This window comes from Hemicordylus capensis, chromosome 4, assembly GCF_027244095.1.
Source record: "Hemicordylus capensis ecotype Gifberg chromosome 4, rHemCap1.1.pri, whole genome shotgun sequence".
Taxonomy (NCBI): Eukaryota; Metazoa; Chordata; class Lepidosauria; order Squamata; family Cordylidae; genus Hemicordylus; species Hemicordylus capensis.
Window position 1 is genome coordinate 256,984,931 of NC_069660.1, and position 27,925 is coordinate 257,012,855.

The following is a 27,925-nucleotide window of genomic DNA, read 5'->3' on the forward strand; positions in this document are numbered from 1 at the left end:
CTCACTAGCACCTGCCTCTGAACCATTCCACACCTCACAGGATGTGTTATCAGGACAATTCACACTGGCCATATTGTAACAAACTTGGGTACATTTTTTAAAGGCATTTCCGTACTTACAAACAAAGCCAGTAACATATCACATTATGGAAGTCCCCAACTTACAAATGCTAACCCACACATAAAAAACAAGTTATCACTCTTAGGAACTATATGCATTTTGAGTTACAAACATCTGACTTTTGGAACATAGCCCACTTGTAAACTGGGGGTTTGTTTCTTGTTTTCTAATCTTATTGGCTACAGCAAAGCCTGCCAATTCATCTCTCCCACACCATCTTATAATACATGCTGAACAGTGTTTTAATGTTCTTACATTTATATCTGGGAAAAGATAATATTATACAGCAGAGAATTATGGATAATAATAATTATTTCTTGCTAGAATGTTCTCAATCACCTTAGGTACATTCCACAGTAAAGTACATCATGCTGGAAGAGTCACATCTCCAGTACATTCCTTCATACCATTCACAATGCTTAAAGGCAAACAGTATGCAGGAAAGGAATAATGATGAAGCACCACCTTTGTGACCCAGCTCATGCTGTTAATATTTCGTAATCACTTTATAATCCCACCCAAACTGACATTCTTAATAACATTTTTCTGTGTCAATAGGCTGTATCAACACTTAATTCTGAGTCTAATAGTATATGCTAAGACCAATATGAACATGTTTTAAGATGAAACTAACATATGTAGTCTTTTTGGCAGCCCTTCATTACTCTTATGGCCATCATGATCCAATGTCTGATTAAATCCTTTTGATAAAAACAGAATAGTTCAGCAATACAACCTTTTCTGTGCCTTAAAATTCTACCGAACATAAGTCCTACTTGAAGAATTTGATAGTTTCATAAACTATCATAAACTAAGCAAATGGGTCTTATGAAAATAATACCATCCTTTTTGTCTTGACAAGAAATTGGAAAAACATTCAGCTCCGTCCTAATACAGAGATAAGCATAGTAAATATTTCAGCCTAGCTATAAAAAAAACTTAAGTCATGTTTTTCTTACGACTTTAAAACTGCATTTTGTATGAGACTTCAACACAAACCAATCTGCAAGTTTATAAACACAGTATCAAGTAAGTTAAACACAAACTATTAAGCTTTTGTTGTGTTAATAATCAATGTTTATTCACAGAAGTTTCTTCAGGGTACTTTCATTATGATCTCCAAATGCCTACCAAAATAAGTTCTGCCAAGTGCCGCATTCATCCAGTGGGGATACTTCTTTTTGCCCGATGCCAGAGGAAAAAATGTGATGGGGGTGGGTGGGTGGGGGTTGACTGAGAAGTAGTGTAACCAATGGCCACTTTGCTCTAGACCACCAACTAAGGTGGTTCTCTTTCTGAGCATTCATTCCTGTGCTGATTGGCCTGGAAGTGTGGCTACCACAGACAGGTCAGATTGGAGAGTTCTCTCTTGTCCATCTTCTGATTATAAAGCAAGATATGAATAAAGGCTTAATGTCTCTTAGCCTTCCCTCTCACTTGGCAATTATATTTCATTTGGGACTGTTATCTTGTTGTAGACTTGGCTACAAGAAGAAAAACACTTAATGGCAATTAAGTGGGCCTTTTCGGAAGGGTGGTATAAAAATCGAAATAAATAAATAAATAAATAAATAATGGGCTCCCTGACTAGCTGGCAACTGGGCATTTGGGTTTTACCTTATGCATAGTAAATTATTTTTCTTGTTTATGTTGTATACTTACTTTTGTACCCTGGACTCTTTTTAGAATCACAATTGACCTTGGTGCTAGAGCAGCAGGTAGGAACCATAACCTGGGCTAAGCAGGTTTGGGCTGCCCACATGTCCAGGGCTGTGGGCTCACATGATAAACCATCATGGGAACTGACATACCAGTTGCTTTCCCAGGTTCTTGATAGTTCTTAACATACCATCTGATGTCTGATGCCATTCTTCCTCACAGTAGGTAGGCTAGGGATTTAGGGTCAGTATATGGGCTATTACTTACAGAGCATCCCTGTTCATATAATGCCACTTTCCTATAAGCCAGGTGTGGGGATCCTTGGCCCTCCAGCTGTTTTTGAACTACAACTCCCACCATCCCCAGCCACAATAATTGTGGCTGGGGATGATGGGAGTTGTAGTTCAACAACAGCTGGAGGGCCAAGGTTCCCCACCCCTGCTATAAGCAATAAAGATATGGACAGCTTCAACCTAGTTATGTGCACAATTCCCAACCCATGGTACACACAATTTAATATGTTAGCTATGACTTGAAAGATTGTATTGGTATTTGCTCGAACACCTGACCTTAAGCAGAGAGCATTGCTCAAATTCAGTTCTGCACAAATCTTCATATTAGGCAATTTTTAGTCATGATGAAATTTATTTAGTTATACAATAATTGTATGTTGATCTCTCCAAATACAATTATCTATATAGTTTCAAACATATTTACATTTAAGGAAGCAGTTAGCAAAAAGGTTGGTTTTGCTCATTACAATTTATGTAGGAAAATCCAGTGCAGTTGGTTACTGCCATATCCAGATACATTTTCATTATTTTTTTTTAACAAAGCAGTTTTAGTAAACAGAAAGCACAATGCATAAGAAAATAACAGATCTGGGAGTTTAAAATATTCTTATTGTCTACCCTTCTTCACCTTATGTTCAAAGTAGAGTGTATAAATCCATAAAGTGTGCTTTAAATTTATTTAAGAAGATGGTGAAAATGTTTAACTTTTACTTTCTATTTTAAATTTAAATGAATTGCTTGTGTTGGTTCTTAACTGAAATAAAACGTATGCTTCCAAGACCCATAACCTAGCTAAAGGTAGCTATCTTCTCATTCAATACTTGACTAATCTGAGACAATTTTGTTTATCAAACAGTTCTTGCCCAGAGATAAAAGCACACAGCACCTACTGTCAGCCTAAGGCTGTAATTTCACAAGTATGCTTTCTGGCAATACCAAAGTGACCTAGAAAAGTCCTGTGAAAGTATTCTTTGTTCAAAATGCTGACGTGGGGCCTTGTTTTACAGCAGTGTAGAGTCATTAGTGTGCAAGAAAATGTGAACTGTCTCTTTGTTGGTGAGAATTTACATAACAATTAAGTCAGAAAACAAGAAATAAAGTGCTCCACACCATTCTATTGTGATGGACTTACTATGAGAAAGCTACATTCAAATCCCCACATAGCTATGGAGCTTACTGACACACTGAATCTCATCTCTCCCAGGAATTGAACAATAAAAGAAATGTAGCTGAAAACTCCTCAGAGGGTGGGCAGAACAAAAAAAAAAAATCTGCCCCAAGATGCACATTAGGGACCTTCCTTTAACCCCTTTAGGCATATTTTGAAATATCCCTTATTATTTAAATCTAGATTTCAAAGCTCTCCCTAAGGTATGCCCAGAGTTTATAACTTCATATTTTGAAGACTCCCAGTGAAGTGTGAAACAGTGGGCCAGTTTGGATAACATTTTGTCAGTCAAACCAAGCACTTGTGATAAAGATATGTGCATGATATGCTCCCTCTGCCTCTGGCATATTTATATCCTCCCTCTGCCTCCGGCATATTTATTTAATCACGTGGGTGGGGGCTGGTTCATCTGAATCATTCCTCTACACACCACAAATACTTGTTTGAACCAGCATTTGTAGCATGTGTAGAGGAGTGGTTTGGATGAAGCACCACTCCGTGCAATCAGAGAAAGGTGCCTCGCATGCTGGGGTGGGAGGGGACATGAGCATGCATATCTTTATTGCATGGGATTGGGCTGGCAGACAAAAGTATTGTTGGAACCAGCCCAACCACACAATCTGAAATTATCAAACAAATATCTTGTCGTATACTATATAGTTAGTTACACCTGTTAAGTAGTCTAACAAAAGTAATGAATCAAGTGTTTATGTAATTTAGTTAATATTACAATATAATCTTTGTATTGCCTTTTTATTGATATAAAAACCAATTAAATGGTGTTTGCCATTCAGTCTGAGTTTGTCACAAAGTTATGACTGATGATATAACTAATATTATTGCATTCAGATATATTGATAGCTAAGTAGCAATGTGGTGGGTTGGATACTTTCTCTGAACAGCACAGAAAGAGTGGACCCCGCACTTGTATCATGTTAGCTGTACAATAATGCAACACTATACCTCTGAGCTTAAAGATTCTGCCCAAATATGCAACTCCTGTTTTCTTAAAATGTGATATTTTACATAAATATCCCTAATATTTCTATATTGGAGCTAATCTTTACTTTGGAAAATGTACAATTACATGTAAATGTTCAATGTACTTAGCATAATAAAATTTTGAGACATTTTTCAAAACTACTGTGACTATAGTGAGATATCTCATATTCTTTATATTTCTATTGGTGAAACCTTTTTAAAAGTCTGATGTTCTATTTGAAGACTACTACTTACAAGTAATGTACTTGCTTTTGAAATAGTAAAGATCTGTTTGCTACCTCTGCTCATTATTTCCATATACAAGCTTTTATTTGAATAATTTATCTACTGACTCCACATTGAAGAAATTTTGTCTTGAAAATTGGAAACTGGTTTCTTCAATTTTTTTGCTTTATTTGTGACCTCCATTCCTCCCTCTTAAAAAAGTATATCTTGCAGATGAAAGATTGCAGAAAGTATGTGTTCTGCTTAGAAACTTGCATTTGTCTTATTTTCAAGTGACATAGTAGTAATGATTCAAAATTTCACTTTGTTCATCTGTATATCATAAATTGTAACACTTTTGATGATGGGACACACATTTGATGAGAACTTCCTTTTTCTTAATGCATAATTCCACAAGCTGAACTTTTCTTATACAATATAATTTTGAAAATCTGAAGAAGCTAATGTTGCAGTAGAAGCATTATCTACAGTTTCTTCATTGGTCCTGCAAAGCTTCTGTACATCTAGATGCATATTTCTTCTACCTTGAAAACAGAGGTCATGATTCCAGTGTGATCTTGCAAGTCAGCAGGTTAAAGAGAGGCAGTCTTCAACTGTGGAATCTTCAGATGAATACAAAGGAACATCAAAGCTTTGGGCACGATTTATGCATTGTGGCCAAATTCCAAAAAAGAATAATCTCTTGCTGAAACACGTAAACCTGTGACCATTTACCTCCCACTAATGGTAGAAGTTTCCAGAATTTCAAATGATAGGTTTCCATTTTCTCTCTCAGATAATTTCTAATTTAGTTGCAAAAGAAGTTCTTCAGTGCAAATGGGACGAATGACCTCTCTTCATAGAATTCCACAAAGAGTTCTAGAATTTCTTTTCCTAGCATTCACTGTGTTGTCAGAACGAAAATGAACTGAATCTCATTAGAGGAAAAGTAATGCTGCTGGACGATTGATGAGAGTAAGCTGGCTTCCTTTCTATTGCAGATATAATCTATTAGAGGCTTGTCTTACCTATAAGATTTATCCCAGAAGTAGTACTACAATTCTGGTCACTTACCATTGCAGAGATTTCTTTAGCAGAATGGTGACTGTTTCATATGGCCCAGAGAAGAACTGTTGGTTTTCTTGCACAGTAGAGATCACATCTGCTTGTGCACTTGGGGATTTGGTAGGCTGCTAGAAGGTGACCAACCTAGCATTGCCCCGTTGCTCTCCCTCCAAGATGGATATTCTACGTCTAGAAGCTGACTGGGAGCAGAAAAGACAACACATTCCCCTTCAATAAAACAAGTGAAGAGGGGTCTCAACACTGCTACATCTGTGCATTAGACACAGCCTTAAGGATGCTTCCTTTTTTTTTTAACTGCCCCATGTCAATTAAGGAAATATATTCCTTATTAAACTTCAAAGTCAGGACAAAGTAGCTAACAAAATGTAAATGGTATTTCTCCATAGTGCAGTCTGGATTGAACATTGCCTTCTGTTTTGCTGCTTGAAGCAACATTTTATATTGAAATTGAATAAAAAGGAGGAAGCTTTGGCCTTCTTGGTTTTCTATTCAAAGGAGAACTAAAACTTTGCAGAAAAAGATTGGTAAACATGGAGCCAAAAATGATTACTATAAAAGCCTTACTAGAAAGTTGTCTCAAGAATAAAAGTTTTTTGGAGGGCACAAGTGCAGGCAACTTTATCCTCAGAACAAGAAAGTATTGATAAAAGTGTGACAAAAAGACAAAATACATGTTTACTTGGCACAAAGCATTCAAGATATCATATGACCTACCAAAATAACTCCTATGGAAGTATAAAAACTCAAATCACTTTTGCCAAGTTAAGTCTAAAGATCAGCCTTAACACATATTATTGGTTTTTTAAAAGTGCTTTTGGCATGTAAATATGATAATCGTGATGCTCTAAGCAGCAGATGAATGGCTGTACAACTGCTAATCAAAGTCCCCATGAGCTTACATAAGAAACATGGATGTATGCATACTAAATTGTGCCATATTTTTGAGTAGTAGGTTACCCATTCCTCAAGGTGATAAATAGCAAGGCAATCATTTGATTGCAATCCTTAAAGACACCTTGGCAATTTCTTTGAAGTCTTTTTGTTCATAATCCCAGTTATTGATGCTGGTACACAGCTATTTTGGCCTTTTGGCCACACAGTCCTGTTCCTATCTAGTTTGTGCAAATAAGTTCTACGGCATAGAGATATTTTATAGTGTGTGTGTACATATATATGTGTGTGTGTATCACACACACACGTTATGAATACAGTGAAAGGCACACAACAGCATCTCTGAATACTTTTTAATATATATAGCAGTTTAGACTACTACAAATGCATTACTGCTTAGGATGCAGTCTGAAGCTTTCTAAATCATATAAATATAGAGAGTAGAGCCATGGAAAGCAACGGAATTGGCTGAGATCCAGCATTTCTCTAAAAGGTTCCACAAAGTCCTCTGAAATTGTGCTGTAATTGCAAAGGCTCTTCTGTTATTTGCATCTCTATAGAAACTAAAAAAATATCCCTATAAGATATAGGATTTGAGTAAATTGTTGAAATGAAAAGCTATAGCTTTGGTGAATGGCATTATGTGACTAGATTCTTTGGGGCATGTTCAGGAAAAGTTCCAAGGGTAAAGTTAGCTTAGATTTATATCACTCACATATATACCCCTACCCTCCTCCTCATCTTAAAAGATAGCAAGTAATGGATACTGAGTCATATAGAACCATCTGCTATTGAGTAACAAAGCTTCTTTACCCTCCAAACAGCAGTTCTACTAAATATGGTACTTTGGCACAATATAGTACATGTATATCCTATACAGCTTATTGCTTTTTCTGTTAGCTGATTATTACTAAAAAGAAAAGAGATTCCTCAGACATATACAGAACACTCCCTAAGTTATTCATGGGCAAGCTTGCTGAATGGATAGTTCTGCTCTAGGCACTTTGAGTGAGGCTGATTATATGGGCCCTTTTCAATCTGGCTTCTTTCTGGGCTCTGGAATTGAGACTGCTGTGGTAGCCTGGTTGAATAATCTATGCTGGAAGATAGATAAGGCCACATTTCCTTTGTTTATGTTTAGCCTACTCTCTTTAAGGAATAAACCTATGTGATCACCCAGCACCCAGCATTCTGTGTCTCTGTGTATGTGTCCCTATCAACTTTGCAATGCCTGGACCAATATGAACCAAATTGGGCACTGATGTAGTGACACATAGGGATTCCTCAACAACGTCATTTGTGATGATGTTATCGAGAGCCCAATTCAAGATGGTGGACACATACACGTTTGAGGTGCAAGTGGGCTAACTTGTGAACTATCGAACCGATTTGAACCAAATTTAGTACAGTTGTAGTGAGTGACACATAGGGACATCTCAATGGCATAGTTTTTGATGATGTCATCCATCTTAATTCAAGATGGCGGATGTGTGAACATTTAAGGCTGGTGGGTTAACCTGTGAGGATGGTAATAATAAATTAAGATTATAGCGAATTGAAAGTAGGCAGAACGGTTCTTACCAGAACTTGTTCTACACTCAACAGCTTTGAACATCATCGTCCACCTGATACTTCTAGGCTAGGAATACAAGTGAGATACTGGTGACCTCTGGGCTTGACTACTGTAATGATCTCTACATGGGGATGCCTTTGTACTACAATTGGAAACTACAATCGGTACAGAATGCAGGAGCCAGACTGGTCTTTGAGACAACCCGAAGGGACCATATAACACTGATTTTAAAAGAACTACACTGGCTGCTGATAGGTTTCTGAGTGAACTACAAAGTGCTGGTTATTATATATAAATTTATCAACGGCTTGTGTACAGTGTATGTAAGAGAGTGCCTTTATCATGAACACTGTTGCCTATTAAGATCATCTGGGGAAGTCCAGTTATAGTTGCCACCAGCTCATTTGGTGGCAGCTAGGGACCAGTCCTTCTCTGTGGCTGCTCCGCGTCTTTGGAATATGCTCCCTGTCGAAATAAGAGCATCTCCAACTCTGAATGCTTTTTCAAAGTTCCTCAAGAAACACCTATTTTCTCAGGCGTTTCACTTAAATGAATTTTGAAAACTGTTTTTATCTTGTGAAATTGTTTTGTTTTTACTGTTTTATATTTGTTGTGTTTTAATTGTATGCACCACTTAGAGATACACATATCAGGTGGTTAATTTATTTATCTATCAAATTTATATGCGGCTTCAAACTTCTTTTTTGAGTGGCTTACCGCAACAAACACAGCCAAAACACACAAGTAAAAAACTTAAAACAATTTAAAGCCACAATTAAATTAAAAACTTGGGTGAAAAGGAAAATCTTCAATGACTTTTTAAAAGTTGTCAGAGATGGGGAGGCTCTCATCTCAGCAGGGAGTGCATTCCAGAATGTTGCAACAAAGAAGGCTTGTCTCCACGTAGCCACCAGCCGAGCTGGTGGCAGCTGCAGGCAAACCTCTCTGGATGATCTCTCTAGATGATCTCATTTTGGATGGGGCTCTGGAGAATATGATGTTCTCTTAGATACCCAGGGCCTAAATTGTTTAGGGCTTTATAGGTTATATCTAGGACCTTGTATGCTGCCCGTAAAATTATCAGTAGCCAGGGTAACTCTTTTAGTACAGGCGTAATATGGTCTCTTTGAGATAAATATGATTGATAATAAAATAAATAAATAGATTATTTTCAGGAATATTAACCTGGCTATTGGTGGTGTACACAAAGCCAGCAGGTCTGGTTCAGTTTGAGTCCGAACTGGAGCAGGCCAGTTTGGTTTTGCCCCAATTGAACCCTTGCTGGGTTCAGTTTGGGGGGATTCGCGAGTAGTCCCCCCCTTTTTTAGTACTTACGCCCTCGGGGGGGGGCTTCTCCAAGGCTGCAGGGGGTGTCCACGGAGGTCCCCCGCATCAGCCTTTCTCATGCCCAAAATTACCCAATTCATGCATTCTTCGGGCTTCCCTCACCTCACATTGGCCATTTTGGAGGCCCCCGCAATAGGCCCCTGCATGGTCAGGTCATGACCCAGACCATGCAGAGGCCCATTGCAGATGCATGGCAGCCTCCAAAATGGCCACCTCAAGGGGGAAAAGGCCCAGAAAGGGTTGAAGAATGCCTGAACTGGGTGATTTGGGGCACTAGGAAGTTGAGAGAGGGGAACCTTCATGGATGGACCCCCTGCAGCCATGGAGAAGCCCCCCAGAGAGAATAAATACTTTTAAAAAAATTACTCGTGAATCCCCTGAATGGCTGGTGAGAGGCTGTGTGGTTCAGTCCAGGGTTGGACCAAAGAGGGGGTGGTTCAGTTCAACCCCAAACTGTTGAACCCAACCGGTTCGACACTGAACCTGGTCAACAGGGAGCCAGCGTGCTGTAGTGGTTAGAGTGCTGGACTAGGAGCGGGGAGACCCGAGTTCAAATCCCCATTCAGCCATGATACTAGCTGGGTGACTCTGGGCCAGTCACTTCTCTCTCAGCCTAATCTACTTCACAGGGCTGTTGTGAAAGAGAAACTTAAGTATGTAGTACACCGCTCTGGGCTCCTTGGAGAAAGAGCGGGATACAAATGTAATAATAATAATAATAATAACAACAACAACATCGAACCTGTTTGCACATCCCTACTGGCTATGCCCTCAGGCACCAAACTCCCTGTCAATACAGAGTTGGAGATCATCTTCCAGGCCGACCAAGGCAGTCTCAACCCTATAGCCACCTCTTTGCCCCCTTTAGCACATGTCCTCCTGTGTGTGTGCTGCACTTTGTTCATGCTCAGAAGAAAGGACCGTGTGTACATCCCTGTCATGTGGGACCACATATCATTAATGCTAAAGTTCTGGTCAGATGATCCTGGCGACCCTTCTCCTGGAACTGCCTTAGGGTACATTTTAATGCATTAGAATTCTGCCAACTCAGTCCTTCCACCCCACCCTTGGTAACTTCCACTGAGGCTGAGGTCTCCCCAAAATGGGCTAACTACAAGTCCCTGGACTTGCTCTGTGTACTGCCCAGAGCCATCTAGTTTTCCCCAAAACCTTACAACAGCTTCTGAGATCTCCCTAATACAAGTTGGTTGTGGACGAGTGGACGTGGTAATGTAATGGAGAAGGATCATAGAGATATTTGGTGTCATTAGTATGCCAATTATAGCAAGCACTATGTTTTCTTCTCCTCTGATCCAGGGGCAATACAGAGGTCCCTGAACAGGTATCTGGGCTGGGGGTCAGCTAACAGAAACTGAAACCACATCAGACAGATGTTGATGACAGGAGTAGCTAACCATCACATCCCTCTGAAAGATCCAATTTGCAGACAGGGAATATTCGTAGATAAATATGTGGAAGACCAAGGCAGAAATGCTTTCTACCAGCTTCAGCTGCTTAACCAGCTGCTTCCTGGAGGACTGGAACATGTCTACTATCACATACACTGTGGTAAACACAGGTTGCTCACCTGTAACTACTGATCTGGAAGTGATCCATTGCAGTCATAAGAGTGGGTTCTGCACCTGCATGGGACATTGGGCAGAACTGACTAGCTCTTTAAAGCACTTAGCTCTGCCCAGGGGCATAACTATAATACGGCAAGGGAAGACAGTTGTCTGGGGGCCCACTGCCTTGGGGGGGCAGAGACATGTCACATAACTGACTCCCCCAGCCGTGCACCCACCCGGGCTTCTTTTCATCCTCCAAAATTGATGTGAGTGTTAAGACCTGGAGCTACCAGAACACCATGTCTTTCTCTAGTACCATTAAATGACTTGCATCATCCACAATTTACAAAACCTTTTAAAAAATAATTTAGGATGATGTTCTAGTATGGCACATAGATATTTTATATAAATAAATTCTACTATGCTTTTTGTTACCACTATTCAGCCTCATTTAAGATTTCTTTACTTCATGAGCTGAGCTTCAGTGAGCGGGGGCCCATTTTGAAATCTTGTCTCTGGGCCCACTCCAACCTTGCTATGCCCCTGGCCCTGTCCCTCACATATGGTACACTTCCTTAGTCTGGGCAAGCTAGCGTTTTCTCCTCAGTTCCTGAAGGACTGACATTTGGATTCAATCACTGTACAGATCCAGTTCAGTTTGACAAGGTAAGTAGCACTTTATACTCTGTAAACATACGCATTGTCACTTTGCATACTGCAGCAGGGCTGGTGGGAGGGTCTTATAACTGCAACAGATCACTTCCAGATCAATAGTTACAGGTGAGCAACCTGTTTATCTGGATCGTGATCCATTGCACTCATAAGAGTGGGTGACTAATTAGCTGTCAGTGTGGAGGTGAGTGTAGTATGCTAATGTAAGACCCTTTTCAACACACCCTCCCAAAATTGGCATGAGCTGCAGAGTGGAGGTCCAAGGCATAGTGATTAACAAAGGTATGCTCAGAGGACCAAGATGCTGCTGTACAGATGTCCTTGAGCTTAATGCCAACCCTATGGGTGGCAGAGGTAGCATAAGCCCTGGTAGAGTGAGCCCATGTGGCCTTTGGGGGCTCCACCTTTTGGAGTTTGTATGCCAAGATAATGAGTTCCACAATCCAGTGGGCTGGTCTTTGTCTAGAGATTTGGCAACCTTTCATTTTCCCCTTATAACCCACAAAAAGTCATTTTGTATTCCTATGGGGCTTGGGCAGATTCAAGTAGAATAGGAGAGTATGCTGCACATGTAAGTAATGCAGTGACCATTCCAGAGCCATTGTGGGATTTCAGAAGAAGGTATGCAAGACAATGTCACTGTTGATGTGGAAGTCCATAAGCACTTTAGGCCTAAACTCTGGGTCCAAGCAAGGGACCACCTTGTCTTCATGAAATTTAGCGTAGGGGATATCAATGCGAAGGGTGTTTAATTTGCTCACCTGCTGGGCCAACGTTACGGCCAACAGAAAGGCCGTCTTTAGCACCATGAGTTTAGGAAAAGCCGTCACCAAGGGCTCGAATGGACAATTTGTTAAAGTTGATAGAACCAGGGATAGACTCCTCTGTTTGGTAGGTCGCTGGATAGGCGGGTAGAAGTTGTTTAGACCTTTAAGGAACCTCTTTAATTGTGGATGTGAGAAAACTGTCTTTCCGTCCCATCCGGGATGGCAAGCAGAAATGGCGGCCAAATGGACTTTGATGGAAACATTGGCCAGCTTCTGCTGCTTTAGGTTTGTGAGGTACAAAAAGGCCTGGTGAGAAGTAGCAGCCTGAGGCAGGAAGTCGTCCTTCTGCGTGTACACCCATTTTTTCTGTCATTGAATGGATGTTGCTCACCAGCCTATATGCAGTTCGCAGACTCCTGCAGGATTTTCACCAGAACTCTTTTTCACCAGAACTGTAGAGTGTAAGGGGGAAAGATGTATGGAAATTTTCGACCCCAGTTAAACTGGAAGGCATCCCCTCTGGAGTTGTGGCTGATTCCGGCCCTTGAGCAATATTGGGAGCACTTTTTGCTTTCTGACATTGTAAACAGGTCAATATTCAGGGTCCCTCAAGCATTGAACAACACTTGGAGATACGGCAGACCGACGCCTCATTCGTGCTATTGGAGATAGATTTGTGATCTACTGAGGTGGTCTGCTAGTGTTCTCTATACCTTTGATGTGAATCGCGGTCAAAGTCACATGTTGCACTATTGCCCAATTCCAGATCTGTAGGCACAGCATGCAAAGGGAGCGGGGATACTGTTCCTTCCTGGAGGTTTAAGTACACAGCCATCATGGTATTGTCCAGGAAGAACTTTAGTGCCTGAAAGACTAGTTCCAAAAGGGTTATATGCAGCTGGTGCTGGAGCGGAGACCACAATCCTTGTGCTTGGAGATCCCAACAGTGGGATCCCCAGTCCTGTAGGGAAGCATCTGTTGTGACCCAGGCATTCAGTTGAGGAACTTGGAAGGGGACTCCAGACAGCAGGTTGGCTTCCTTCATCCACCACTAGAGGGAAAGCAAGACTGTATGAAGAACAGTCAGCTGCTTGTGCACACTGTCCACATTTGGCTGGAAAACTGAGAGAAACCAGTTTGAAGATGTCATAGTTTAGCACAGTGTACAGAGGAGGTATATGACATCACGAGCCCCAGCAGTTCCTGCACTTCGTGCGCTCTCTGAATAGGTTGTGCCACAAAGGCAGCTATCTTGGCCTTGATGCACAAGAAGCGCTCCTTGGGCAGAAAAGCCCATTGCGATTCTGCATCGAGGATGGCCCCAATGTAATCTATCTTCTTCACTGGCTGTAGTCTGGATTTCATCCAAGTGACCTGGACACCCAGATACTCGAGCAGATTCAGGACTGTCGAGACCTGCAAAGCTAACTTTTCTGCCTACCTGCTTGCCAAACGCCAGTCAAGGTATGGAAAGATCATCAACCCCTGCGACTGTAGGTGTCTATAATCACGGCCATGTACTTTGCAAATAAATGGGGCATCGTAGTCAAACCAAACGGCAAGATGTTATACTGATATATCTGGTGCCCCACCATGAACCTGATCTACTGCCTGTGGCTATGCTGGATCCCGATGTGGAAGTGTGCATCTCAGAGATCCAACGTTGAGAACCATTCCTCCCTGTGAAGGAGAGGAAGGAGCTCTGCAATGTCATCATACGAAACACACATCCATGTGATGGTTCAGCAACTGCAGGTCCATGATTGGCCATAGGCCTCCTTCCTGCTTGGAGACCTGGAAGTAAAAGCTCTGCCACTGGACTGCCCATTGAACCTGTGAGATCGCCTCCTTGTCCAAGAGAGCCTGAACTTCCTCCATCAGCAGTGGAGATGCTGGTGTGTACTTGATCCCATTGAACAATGGTAGAGTTGTGAATTCTATCACATAGCCCATCTAGAGTATGCAAAGTTATGTTGTGCCATGCTAAGGTATGACTTGCCAGCCTGATGTTGGGGGTGGCTAAGATGGTGAAAGTTGGTATCAGGAGCTCTTGGAAAGGCTGCTCCAGAGGACAGGCCATGCAATCAAAGATGCTGTTTCCCTGAGTCGGTAGCTTTCAGGTGTGGGCCTTGAGAATTCCTTGGTTTTTGATTGAAAGGTTTCCTATTGAAGTGTTGATAAGGCTTATGGTAGTCCTTCTCCAATTGCTTGCAAGAATACTGTTGTCTGCCAAGCACAGTACTTGGAAGCGTAATTTTGGGAAGACACGATGAACATTTTTGCCATGAATCTGGATTATTTTGATGCACTCCATGGTGGAGTCTGTGGATTCACAGAAAAGACCCTTCCTATCAAAAGGTAAATTCTCCACACTGTCCTTCATGTCTAGTTGGAGAGCAGTGGACTGCAGCCACTCATGCCTCTGCAGGGAGATCGCAGTCACCAAAGCGTGCAACCTGGTTTCTGACAGGTGTTTGGCATTGCTCAATTGTTGCCTAGTAAGGGGGGTGACTGAGGCATTAATATAATTAAACTTAACCAATAATTCTTCTGGAGACAAATCAGCTTGTTCATTAAAGTGATAATCCCACAGAGAGTGGGAGTATTTGGCAAAACACGCAGTGTAGTTTGCAATTTTGACTGCAAGACAAGAGGCTGAGTAAATCTTGAGACCCATTATGTCTAACTTGTGACCCTCCTTATCTTGGGAGGAGAAGGACAGTCCACAACTGAAGAATTGGGAGATGGATGTTCCAGCAGAAAATTGTTCTCTTTCTCCTGGATCCTGTACAAGTTCTCTGGGCATTTGGAGGTGGAGGCAGAAGTCTGGAGAATCTCCCATGCAGACTTAGCAGCTTTGGTAATCACTGGGAGCACAGGAAGGTAAACAGGTTGTGTGGTAGCCATTGAATTGAAAAACCTATATACTGGATTGTCCATGACTTGCGTTGGCTTCTTGAGCTATAAACTCAGTTGCTCAGCCATGTCACTGATCTGACAGTGATAGGAACACATCTCCTCATTTGGGGAGAAGTCCTCCTTGAGAATCACCTTGACAGGAGGGTCATCTGGGTGCTTTGAAGAATTGGAGGACCCGGACATAGAAGAATCAGAGTCATAGTCCGTAAGTGTGATGGTCCTCGAAGCTGATGGGGTAGGTCCCAATTCTTCTTTGGGCCAGTCTGTGTCATAGAAGAGGTGGTGTCCAAGTCACTTTTTGAGTAGGCTGACTCTTCAGTGGAAGAGCTTTTGGGGCTCCTACAGTCTGCACAGAAATAGAAGCAAGGTGGACCGTATAGGGAGGTACTGCCAGGGGATCCCACCTGGAAGGAGTGACCTGAGTGGCCATTGAAACCACCATAGGAACAGTTATTGAATCCTCAAGGGGGGGTTACCTGGGTGGCTATGGGTACCATAACAGACTAAGCCTGATGCCAGAGCTTCCAGGGCCTATAGTCATGATTGTCCTGTGGGAGATCTGGAGGAGGTTGAGTTGACAGAGGAGCATTGCCCTGACCCCTTCCTGAACAAAGCCCAGACTGAAAACATAATCCCTCGCTGCCCTCCAGGGATGTGGATCATTGGTGTAAATAGCAGAGACATGTGTCGATAGTGAGAAGGGAGCTTGAAAGGCTGAAGGTGTCGAATGAGCTGACTGTAGGGGTGCAGCTGGTGACATTCCAGGTGTTTTCAGCACTGATAGAGCCAAAACGTCATCATCAGCATCGAGGCCATGGCTAAAGAACCCATAAAATATTGAGGCCGACAGAAAGCTTTTGTTGGAATCGAGCATATTCAGAAGATGCTGAGCATCACCAGGACCCAAGCCAGCATCCAGATCCTCACCATCGGCATCGAAAACAACCAGCAAGGTTGAAGAGTGCCCCCTCACCCTTTGCAGCTGGGATGCTGGAGAGTGAGATTGCAATGGCGTCTTGGCAGGAGACAGCAATCAGTCATGGTGCCAAACATCAAAGTCGGCATCATCATCAGAGTCGAAGGATGCCCACAATGTTGAGGTCGGTTTTGAGGTTGACATCAAAGGTTGAACTGGAGAAAGACCATGTGCTGACTGAAGGCAAGTAAGAGACGGTGTCGACAGAAACGATCGCAAGCTCTTCATGCCGAGGTTTAGTGCCCTTATCCCAATGTTTCTTTGAAGGAGGCACTCCTTCGGTGTCCTGCTCATGGTGTTGAGACTTGTGATGTTTACAGTATGTCAATTCCAAAGGCAGTTTTGGAGTATTAAAAGGAGTGCCAGATTCTGTGTGGCATTCCGAGTCGAGATTTTCTACCACCTCCACGGTCGTTGACCTCGACATCAATGCTGTGATCGGTGTCAAAGGAACCAGCACATTGGCAGGCGAATCGAGCCTTGGCATGCCGGGATGGAGTACCTTGTCATACAGCGCGGCACAAAGGCATAGCGCTCTATTTTTCTGCATTTGGTGAGAGAAAGTCAAGTATATTTTGCAGGTAGATGTGTTATGCTCTTCCCCAAGTCACAGGAGACAGAGCTCCTGGTCATCCGCTGGAGGAAGCTTAGCATTACAGCAGATATGTTTGAAAGTTTTCTTCTTTTCCATGAGGATGGAAATGATGGGGAGATAATGTACTTACAAGCCAGAGTCAGGAGTCCGTTCTGAGGCAGTGCCATCGAAGTTCGTCCGTCAGTTCCAGTTGTTGCTGAAAGAATCCATCTGTTTGTCCATTGTGTTTTAAAATTATTATTATAAACAATTAACTAAAGAATAGTAAAGTCCAGTCCGAGTCAGAGGAGTAAAATAAGGTATTGTCTCTTCCTTTTCCACAGGAAAAATGCTCCAACTGAGGAGCTCACTGTTTGAGTTGCCAACACAATGGAGGTCAGAAAGGGACTAAGGAGAGAGCGCTAGCCCGCCCAAACTAAGGAAGTGCACCACATGCAGGGGGCAGGGCTAAGCGCTTCGAGGAATTAGTCAATTCTGCCCGAATGGTCCTGGGCAGGCACAGAACCCACTCTTATGAGTGCAATCGATCGCGATCCAGATCCCCTTGTTTCTATTACTGCAAATACGGATATATGGAGAAGACCTCTGTAGTGATATTTGAACTATGGACCTTCCTTCTTAGGAATGCTAACCTGTTTTCCTCCCTCTTTTAACTTTACAAAAAGTCAGGAAAACCCATTTTGTTTATTGAAGCTTTTAACTTGTACCAATTTCATTGTTCTCCACAATTTTTAATGTGACCAGCCCACAGTTCATCTGTTGTTCCTTCTGCCCCTTCCCTGCCAGGGACCAGAAGAAACTGACAGATTTATGTATCCATATTATAACTTGGTGTGGATTTTAATTGTAAGCCACTTTGGAAGCTAACTTAGGCTGAAAAGTAGGGTATAAATATAATAAACTAAAAGTAAAGGTAAAGTGTGCCATCAAGTCAATTTTGACTCCTGGCACCCACAGAGCCCTGTGGTTTTCTTTGGTAGAATACAGGAGCGGTTTACCATTGCCTCTTCCTGCACTGTATGAGATAATGCCTTTCAGCATCTTCCTATATCGCTGCTGCCTGATATAGGTGTTTCCCAAACTAAACTGCTTTATTTGTGTCTTAGCATATTGGTTTTACTGCTGGGAATGAGCAGCATCCAGACTATTCCAATTCAATCCAATCCAAGGTATTGGTTTCAACTTCTAAAACTCTAAAGAGTTTGGGCCCTAGATATCTGAAAGACAATCTGTCCCAGCAGAATCTGACCATGACATGAAGGGGCCATGCTCCACGTGCCGACACTTGTTTGCCATGTATGAAGGATAGGGCCTTTTTAGCAATTGCCTCTAAGCTCTGGAATGCCCTTCTCCAGAGATGTTTGTATCCTCCCACTCCTTTCAGTTTCTCACTGCAGCTGAAAAACTTGCTCTTTACCGAGGCTTTGAATGATGAGTGTTTGTGATCATCTGCTCTTTTAAATGGTGCTGTTTTTGTTGTGTACATTGACTTTGGAGGACATGAAATGAGATCATCTTTAGAATGTATTAAATATTAGTCACAACTAAGGCCTACTGAAATTAATGAGACTCAAGTTAATCATGACAAACTTGTTTCATTGATTTCAATGGTGCTTAGGCCATAACTAGCTAGTCTGGAAGCTGACCACTGTCTATGTACTGTCATTTGGTATAAAGCCACCTTGAAAGTCTATTGGCAGAAACATGGACTATAAGTAATGTTAACAGTACATGTCCCTGGGAAAGACTCATGCATTTTAGGGGGTGCAGACAATTTTTACATAGATGAAAAAATGAGAATCTATGGATGGCATCATTCTCAAGGAGAATTATGGTTTCCTTCACACATAAATCATATTAACTTGTTCCAGAATATAAAAAATTCATCTCAGTTCAGCATATGCTGGCAATTTAGAGACCTGGAAATAAAAGTGCTCTTCTATGCCTAGTTTTCAGTTAGAGATTAGTTGGAATCCTGAAAAGACTACTTTGGAATCATTCCCACTGATGTTAATGGGAATAGTAAGAATGTGATTTCTGTTGCTCCAGCTCTAACATGGCAGGAAGTAGAAGTGTTCTAGGTGGCATTCAATGTGAAAAATAATTATTCTCATTGCCTTTCCCTAAAAGTTTCATGTTATGTCTAAGAAAAATGATGTAGGAAAATGCTAATGCAGTACCCACACAGATTGCACCAATTATCATATACCTGACATACATATTCAGATATTCTGAAACAGTTATGCTGCTAACTGCTCCCTAATACACAATAGCTGAATCACATATAGTTCAGGCCCTTTTCATTTCAACAGATTATTTAACAAATTACCAAAAATATAAAAAGGATAACAGCATAGACTACTATTTAAAGCATACTTTTATTCCATAAAAGCTAATTAATGGTCAATATAGAATTAGTAAACACAGTGCTTCAGTTCTTATCTTTTTGTACAAAGGAATGATCTAGTGTCCATCCTCCCTACATGTAGAACTGCACACTCCAATTGGGATAGGGAAAGATGTTGTGGGAGAATCAACAACCACAAACCACAAGGCTAAGGTACATATACTTGCATCAGTACAAAGATATAAAGCCATGAAAGATAGCCCAAGATTATAGATAATGCAATTGCAGTAAAACTTCCACTCATTCCAATGGAACATACACAGTTCCAAGTACAGTCATCCATCTCCATGTCTTCTTAGAGCTTCTCATTTTAAAACAGTATTGCAAATGTTTTACTATGGTTACACTAATATTTAAGAAAAAAAAACATTCATGTTTTATCTTGAAACACAATTTTATGACAAATAAATAAATAAATAAATACATACATACATACATACATACATACATACATAAAATGAACCAAGCAGACAATATACTTACTTATCAAAACTATCACTATATTTTATGAAGCTCTCCAGTTTTTCCTTGGCATATTCCACCACATCTGGATGAAGTTCTATTCCATGATTTATTCCAAAAGGGCCTGTAATTTAAAAATCAGCAGGAATGTAAATCTCCTCAGTAAACCAATATGTACAAAGTTTAGGTCTGGTGTAAATGCTAAGCAATTCTAAGGAAGCATTTGGGACATTTGGTACAGGTGCTTCAGCTTTTCATGGTTTAGTAGGGATCAAAAAGAAGGGTTTATGTTAAGGCAAGTGGATAGTTATCCAGTGGACCCAGGGTGAAGGATTAGTTGTAAGGAGCTCTGTCAGGCAGGAGTGCAGATTTCTCCCTAAGTATTTGAGGAGTCGCTCCCCACATTTTATTAAACTCCCCTCCACCAAACCTAATTTTCAATCCTCAAAACATATTTTTCTCCTCCCTCAAAAGTAAAAATTGAGGAGTTGCTCATCAAGCTTTCCCCATTTGCACCTCTGCTTTAAGGATCTAGGTGCTATAGCTCCGACACATAGAAGGTGCAAGGTGGAAACTCCTGCCAGACAAGAAATAACGGGAGAGGAGATAAGATTATATTAAACTTTAAGCTGACCCAAGAAGTTATCTGTAACACCTTTCTAGCTTAAAATGTGGGGGGTGGGGCTTGGATAGGGCAACAGATTTTTTGATTTATTTTTTTTTAAGCTAACCATCCCACACACACACATTTTGACATCACAACCATCTGTTTGGGGTTGTCCTTCTGTCACCTGCACACCCCAATTCTGGTGGACACTATTTTCCGTCATACAATGTAGTGTCATCATGAACCGTGAAAAATGTACAGCAAAATGTCTTCTGCTTTCTCTGATATATTCTAGGTACAAAAATGACATACACCAGCAGTGGAAAGTACAATCACTGCCAGACAATTCATGCCTGTTCACACACTCCAACTTTGCAGTCTATGAATAAATGGCAGAGTTGGGGAAATAGTTCAGTGCTAACTGAAGCCTATATAAGATCATGTTGGGATTGGGCTATAGGATAAGAACAGCCCTGCTGGATCAGGCCCAAGGCCCACCTAGTCCAGAATCCTGTTTCACACAGTGGCCCACCAGATGCCGCTGGAAGCCTACAAGCAGGGGTTGAGGGCATGCCCTCTCTCCTGCTGTTACTCCCCTGCAACTGGTACTCAGAGGCATCCTTCCTTTGAGGCCAGAGGTGGCCTATAGCCCTGTTGGGGTCATGTTGGGGACAGGGTAAGATCATGTTGGGGACAGGGTAAGAAATGGCTGTCAACTCAAAAGTTGCACTCTGTGTGTGGGTTGCATTTTTAAAATTATTTCATCTGTCACTATTCTTAAGCTGCTGTTGCAAAATCAGTGTGCTTCTATAGAATATCTTGAGATGACTGCCTCCCACTCAACAAAAAACAGTGAACAAGACAACTTTTTTTCTTTGCAGATGGTATAATGGTTGAGTCTGCTCCTACATTACCTTCTCCACGTTATGCCCCCCCCCCATGTGCTATTATGTGTGTATTTGTAACAGTGTGGAGAAATAAATATATGTATCAAGCAGTAAAGAGATATTGATTGATTGATTGATTGATTGATTGACTGATTGCTGTCAAGTCGGTGTCAACTCTTAGCGACCACATAGATAGATTCAAAGAAATATAGCCAGTAGTTATTTCCACGGCCACAACAGCACTTTCTCCAGAACTAAAATCATGACTATTACTGTGACTGCATCCATGAACAGTTCACTTCATATTCCTGCTATCTACATGGGTCTGAATGTAAGGGGAAAGAGGTATCTTGTGTATATTGTCTCCCAAGCACTGCACCATAAAATCAAAAGAATATAAATACAGTACCTGATTCTTTGACAAAGCAACACTTAGGAAAAATACATATTTAGGAATTTCCTTTTAGGTGAAACAATTTAGATGAAGCAATTTAGACTGATTGTCAATAAATGAACTGCTCAAAATATTCCTACTGGCAGCACTGTCTCCATAATTCCAAGACATTTACTCTTTGAAGAAGGCTCTATCCTGTTAGGGCACTTCTGGGAGAAAGCATTTGCAAATGTCAGCTCTCAGTAAGAGCTTCCAATACATGAAAGCCACATGAGGACTGATGCCTCTGCTTTTCACTGTTCAAACTAGCAGGGCACAGATGGGATGATGGCCAAACCAACCATTGTAGTCCAAACCTCCATACCAGCAAGTACTTCAAATCTGAGAAATTCCTATGTTGGTGACCGAGTTGCCAGAGAAGCTGCTTCTGGAAGCGCATTTAGAAGGTAACAACTATGTCAACTATTCCACCATAAGCAGCCTTGAAAACTTTTCCACTGCTACTACAAAATGATTGTACTAAAATTATACAGGATGCTTGGAAAAGCTGTCTAATCACTCAAACATGTACAAAGTTACAGAATACTCTACAGACCATTGAAACAGTCTGGATAAATACTTACCAATAGAAGCTTTTATCCAGCAGCTAATTCATCTCTATGGATGATCAACACCAAAGGCTGCACAACTCCAGGGCTGAACTGGACTGCACATCCCTCTAGGGTTGGACTACAACTCCCATTGTCCCCAGCTGTGTAACAATAGTCAGGGATGATGAAAGTTGTAGTCAACATCTACGGAAGTGCTGATGGTGTGCGGCCCTAATCAACACCAGATTAAGCAGAAAAAACATTTTACCGCCCACAAGAAGGAACAGTGAATCAGTTGTCTTACTCCTGCTTACTCAGGCATGAAAAAAAAACAGGTTGCTTACCTGTAACTTATGATCTGGATGTGATCCGTTGTATTCATAAGAACTGGGTTTCTGCGCCTGCGCAGGGACCTCCCGGGCTGACTAGCTAGCTCCTCTTTGCGCCCCGCCCGTCTGCACGTGCCTTGCAGCTTCCGTTAGAATCGACGGTTGGGGCGCCTCTCCTTCAGATTTCTCGCAGACCGCCATATAAATGACGATCCGCACACCAGCATCCACTAGTCCAGGCATTCTGCAGCGGGGCCGGCTGGGAGGGACTTATGAATACAACGGATCACATCCAGATCATAAGTTACAGGTAAGCAACCTGTTTATCTGGATTGTGATCCATTGTATCCATAAGAACTGGGTGTTTAGCAAGCTACCCCATAAGGAGGCGGGTGCAGATGACCCCCAGCTATGCCAACACACGTTTCAACACTGATCTTCCAAAATTCGCCTCCCTAGCCATCCGCAGATCCAAAGCATAATGCTTCACGAATGGTAGATGCGATGACCATGTCGCCGCCAGGCAGACATCTGCCATTTTAATGCCTGACAGATGTGCCGCAGACGTTGCGTAGGCCCTAGTAGAGTGAGCCCGAACCGTCTTTGGCGGTGTTATCTTCTGGCTTTTATAGGCGAGGAAAATCAGTTCCACTAGCCAGTGAGCAAGTCTCTGGCGAGAGATTGGACGGCCCTTGCTACGCCCCCGGAAGGAGAGAAAAAGCTTTTTACTCTTCCTAAAGCCATGAGTTCTCTCCAAATAGTATAGGAGTGATCTACGCACGTCCAACGTGTGGAGGGCCTTCTCTAAGTCTGTCTCTGGACTACTGAAAAAAGTTGGCAGCACTATGTCTTGATTTAAGTGGAAATCTGTTACCACCTTTGGCAGGAATCTCGGATCGAGACGCATCACAACCTTGTGTGGATAGAATTGAGTGTAGGGTCTATCCATCCGCAGGGCCGTCATCTCGCTCACTCTCTTAGCCGATGTAATGGCTACCAAGAATGCCACCTTCAAAGTCAGAAACTTTAGCGGAATAGTCGCCAGTGGCTCAAAGGGTGCCTCCGTTAGGGCGGAGAGTACTAAAGACAGACTCCACTGCTCCATTGGGCTGCGCACAGGAGGGTAAAGGTTATTTACACCTTTCAGGAAACGCTTACATTCCGGGTGGGAGAAAACCGTGGACCCATCCCATCCCCTGTGCTTTGACGAGATTGCAGCCAAATGCAGCTTAATGGAGACATTCGCCAATCCACTCAGTTTGAGCGATGTCAGGTAACGTAGCACATCCCGAGGGGTCGCACGCAATGGCGTGACACTCTTCCCCCTCATATAACTCTTGAAGCGGTTCCACTTGCAGGCATAACTGCGTCTTGTCGACGCACGCCTACTGTTTAGTAAGATGTTGTTTAATAGTTGATTCTCCAAGCGGTCAGCTTGAGAGAGTGCACCTCGGGGTGTAACACCTTTCCGTGTTCTCTTTGCAACAGGTTTGGAGCCCTGGGGAACTTGTGGAACACTGAATGAGACATTCCCAGAAGTGTGGCAAACCACGGCTGGCGTGGCCACCATGGGGCCAGAAGTATGCATTTCGTTTGGTCCCGCAATATCTGCGCAACCACACGGCCCATTAACGGCAGCGGGGGAAAAAGATATAACAGCCCCGTCTTCCAGGCCCGTTGAAAAGCATCCCCCAGGGATCCCTGGCCTATGCCCGCACGCGAACAATAATTGGCACACTTTTTGTTGGCAACCGTGGCAAATAAGTCTATCGATGGGACCCCCCAGATCTCGAACACCCTGTCGAGATACATCGGGTTGATTTCCCACTCGTGTCTTTGGTTGAAACTGATGTCCCTGCTGAGCCTGTCGGCCAAGCAGTTGTCTACACCCTTTATATGTATTGCCACTGGGTGAATTGAATGTTGAATGCACCAGTCCCATATTTTTCTCGCAAGTAGGCAAAGAGACAGTGACACTGTCCCCCCTTGATGGTTGAGGTAGGCAATCGCCGTCGTGTTGTCCAACTCCAGCTGTACTGACCGTCCCCTTATCATAGGTTCGAATGCCCTTAGGCCCTGAAACACAGCCAATAGCTCCAAGTAATTTATATGCTGAAGTCTCTGCAACTGGGTCCATGTCCCCTGCACGCATACGCTGGCGCAATGCGCACCCCAGCCCGCCATCGAGGCATCTGTCGTTATCCGGGAGGTGGGCTCCTTGGACACAAACTCGACTCCTTTGCCCAAATTGTCCATGTCTAGCCACCACCCCAGACTGGCGAGGACATGTTGTGGTAGTGTCAAGTGCATATTCTGGCCATCCACATTGGGTCGGAAGTTGTGGAGAAACCAATGCTGCAATGTGCGCATGCGGAGGCGCGTGTGTGACACCGTTGCGGTGCATGATGCCATCAAACCCAACATCCGCTGGATTCGAACCGCTGGCTGCCGTGGAGTCCTCTGAAAGTGACGTATGAGTTCGTGCATTTGGGTAATTCTTTCCGCAGGTAAGAACGCCCTGGCCAATTTCAAGTCCAGCACTGCTCCGATGAAGTTCACTCGAGTCATGGGTTCGAGTCTCGACTTCTTCCAATTCACATTGATGCCGAGGCACTCCAACAAGGCTAGCAGCATCTGCACTTGGCGGGTCAGTAAACTCCTGTCGTGGCTCACCACGAGCCAATCGTCTAAATACGGATACAGCCTCAAGCCCTGAGTTCGCAGGTGGGCTACAACCACCGCCATCACCTTTGTGAACACTCTGGGCGCAGTAGAAAGTCCAAATGGAAGCACCACATATTGATAGATCTGTGCCCCTACTGTAAACCGGAGGAACTTGCGGTGACTCTCCTGTATCCCGATATGAAAATAAGCGTCCTTGAGATCCAGAGTAACTGCCCACTGTTCGTTCACCAGCAGAGGCAGAATTCCCTGCAGCGTCACCATCCTGAATTTCCTGGTCAGAATGAAGAGGTTGAGCCCCCTCAGGTCCATTATGGCTCTTATTCCACCGTCTCTCTTTGGTATCTGAAAATACCGGGAATAGTAGCCGGTCAGTCTGTTCGCCCATTGCACCCGCGTGATCGCCTGTTTCTCCAGCAGCACCTTGACCTCCTCCCGCAACACCTCCGTGGCCGGCGTATAGACCAGTCCAGAGAAGGGAGGCCTTGTCTCGAACTCCAACGCATATCCAGTCAAAAGTTTTGATAATAATTGAGGAGCAACAGCCAAGAGGTGTAAGCGCTTTGGCGGTCAAGAGAAAACTGAAGGAGAGGTGCCCCAACCGTCGATTCTAACGGAAGCTGCAAGGCACGTGCAGACGGGCGGGGCGCAAAGAGGAGCTAGCTAGTCAGCCCGGGAGGTCCCTGCGCAGGCGCAGAAACCCAGTTCTTATGGATACAATGGATCACAATCCAGATTAATCACCAACTTGGTCCGCCCCCAAATGTTATCACATCCAACATGACTATCCTGTTGAAGAGTTTAACAACCATATATTAAATGCATTAAAAAAAACCCTGTGTGGACATTTATTCCTGTCTTCCAAACGTTAACATAACTATTGTACAACTCCAGTAATCATTAGTACTTCTATGGATCAATATATTTCTAACACATTATTTCGGGCTAAACTACAAAATACATGGGAGATTTGTGAAGAGACCCCCAAGCAATTCTATTTTCTTTGTTACAGCCAGTTAGGGTTAGAGTTGTGAGAGCCTCAAAATCAGATCAAGGCCAAGATGCTGGGGGAAAGGAAGTATTTTCCACAATCGCAATTACCCTTCCGAAGCTGCTATTTATCCCACCAGGGAAAACCTACACAGCATAGAAGGTGGGGGAGAATTACATTTCTGCTCCCCAAGTGTCACTGCCCAGATCCAACTCTCCTGGCCACAGCTGCTTTTAATTAAAAATAGAAGCACTGGGAGATTTGATTACAGATTTCCCATATTACATGCAGTTTGGCATCAAGTGAAATATCTCTCTCTCACTTTTGGAATAATGAAGGTGAACAGAATGAAGACTTAAAAGTGATGCTAGCACTTTAGAATAGCATGGGATTTTTTAAAAAAGCCTGCATACTAATTTATGATGTTGTGATCAGTCATACAATAGGGTTGAAATCATCAATATCATCTCCTGTTAAAACCTAGACTGATTGAGAGCTGCACAAGCATATATAGTTGTAAAACTGTGATGGCAATAATGCCTTTAAACAAACATATATATTAATGATAACAAAATCAAATAAAGTTACCTAATATTAATCCCACCATTGTGCTTAAATAGCCGGTTCCACTACCCAGATTAAGAAAAGACAATCCCGGTTGAAGTTTCAATGCTTCCATAACTTCAGAATAAATGCAAGGTGCTGATAAATGTATATTTCCATGCTTCCAAGCCAAGTCTTTATATGCATTGTCCCTATAGCCTTCCAGATAGTAATCACCACGATCAATAGCTCTGAAGGCTTGCTCCACTCTTTCGGTACGAATATATTGTGCTTCTTTCAAGTTATCAATTAAATCATCATTGTCTTCTCCTGCACTCACAGCTCCTCCCATGATGATTTTCTGTAACAATTCAAATTATCTTCAAAAATACATTGGCAGGTGCTTCCTTGTTGCTTCCATGTAGAAGAGGATCCAATTCTATCTGGTTCAACACTGCTTTGCAAGTGAATCCTAAAACATGTTTAAGAGGACATGTTTTTATTTTTGCAGGATGTAAATATCTAATTTAATGCATAAATCACTCTGTACAAAAAGTTAAAAGTTAATATTAATTTGTGTCTATATTCTGGACAACAAATATACTGAGTTACTGAATTAACCCAAAGGTTCAGTGTATACTAGAAGTTCTCAGAATTTCTAACTGTGAGCCTTACTAGATCAAGGTAATCCATATCAGCCTGCCGAAAAGGAACTAGGCCAAAACAAAAGCAAACTGGAAATATTCATTTGATCCTCAGGTGGAAACAGGCCTAGTAAAAGAAAAGAGCAGATCCACAAGTCAATTCTTCATCCACAAAGATCTAAGGAAGGGGGGAAACTCCCTCCTGCCCCACTGCCCAGTTTGCTCCAGTGCCCTAGCACCAACAATCAACATAAAGAATGGACATAATGACTCTTGTGTTACTCTAACTGAAAAAGAGATACATGTGTTGGCATTCTGCCTCCTGTCCAATTCGAAATGCCATCTGTGAGGGAAACACAGAATGAGCCCAAATTGCACTGGATCCTGCATTTAGTTTTTAATCCTAATATCAGTGCTAAGAGTTTGGAGGGGCGGGGCGGGGGGTCAGAGCTAACAACAGTAAAAGAGTATAGATACATCTCAGACTGTCCTTGGCCAACAGTCTCCATTCTGCAGTGACCACCCTGCACTCCCCTGCAGGGACCACTC

The 27,925-nt window shown here is 42.5% G+C and overlaps 1 protein-coding gene across 15 annotated transcripts in view; it reads right to left on the reverse strand.

The window, feature by feature from the left end:
- Window positions 1-27,925, reverse strand: part of PCMTD1 (protein-L-isoaspartate (D-aspartate) O-methyltransferase domain containing 1) — a 74,668-nt gene that overhangs the window by 13,498 nt on the left and 33,245 nt on the right. For 12 of the 15 annotated variants that reach the window (XM_053245765.1, XM_053245771.1, XM_053245761.1 and 9 more), the window contains 2 exons: window positions 26,778-27,204; window positions 19,731-19,833 (listed from right to left, as the gene is read on the reverse strand). In XM_053245765.1, the coding sequence (XP_053101740.1) occupies window positions 19,731-19,833; window positions 26,778-27,084 (410 nt within the window). In that variant the 5' untranslated portion in view covers window positions 27,085-27,204. Of the gene's footprint in view, window positions 1-19,730; window positions 19,834-22,220; window positions 25,720-26,777; window positions 27,205-27,407; window positions 27,504-27,925 lie in introns of those variants that run through there. The other 3 variants (XM_053245772.1, XM_053245773.1, XR_008306169.1) reach the window with 2 other exon arrangements.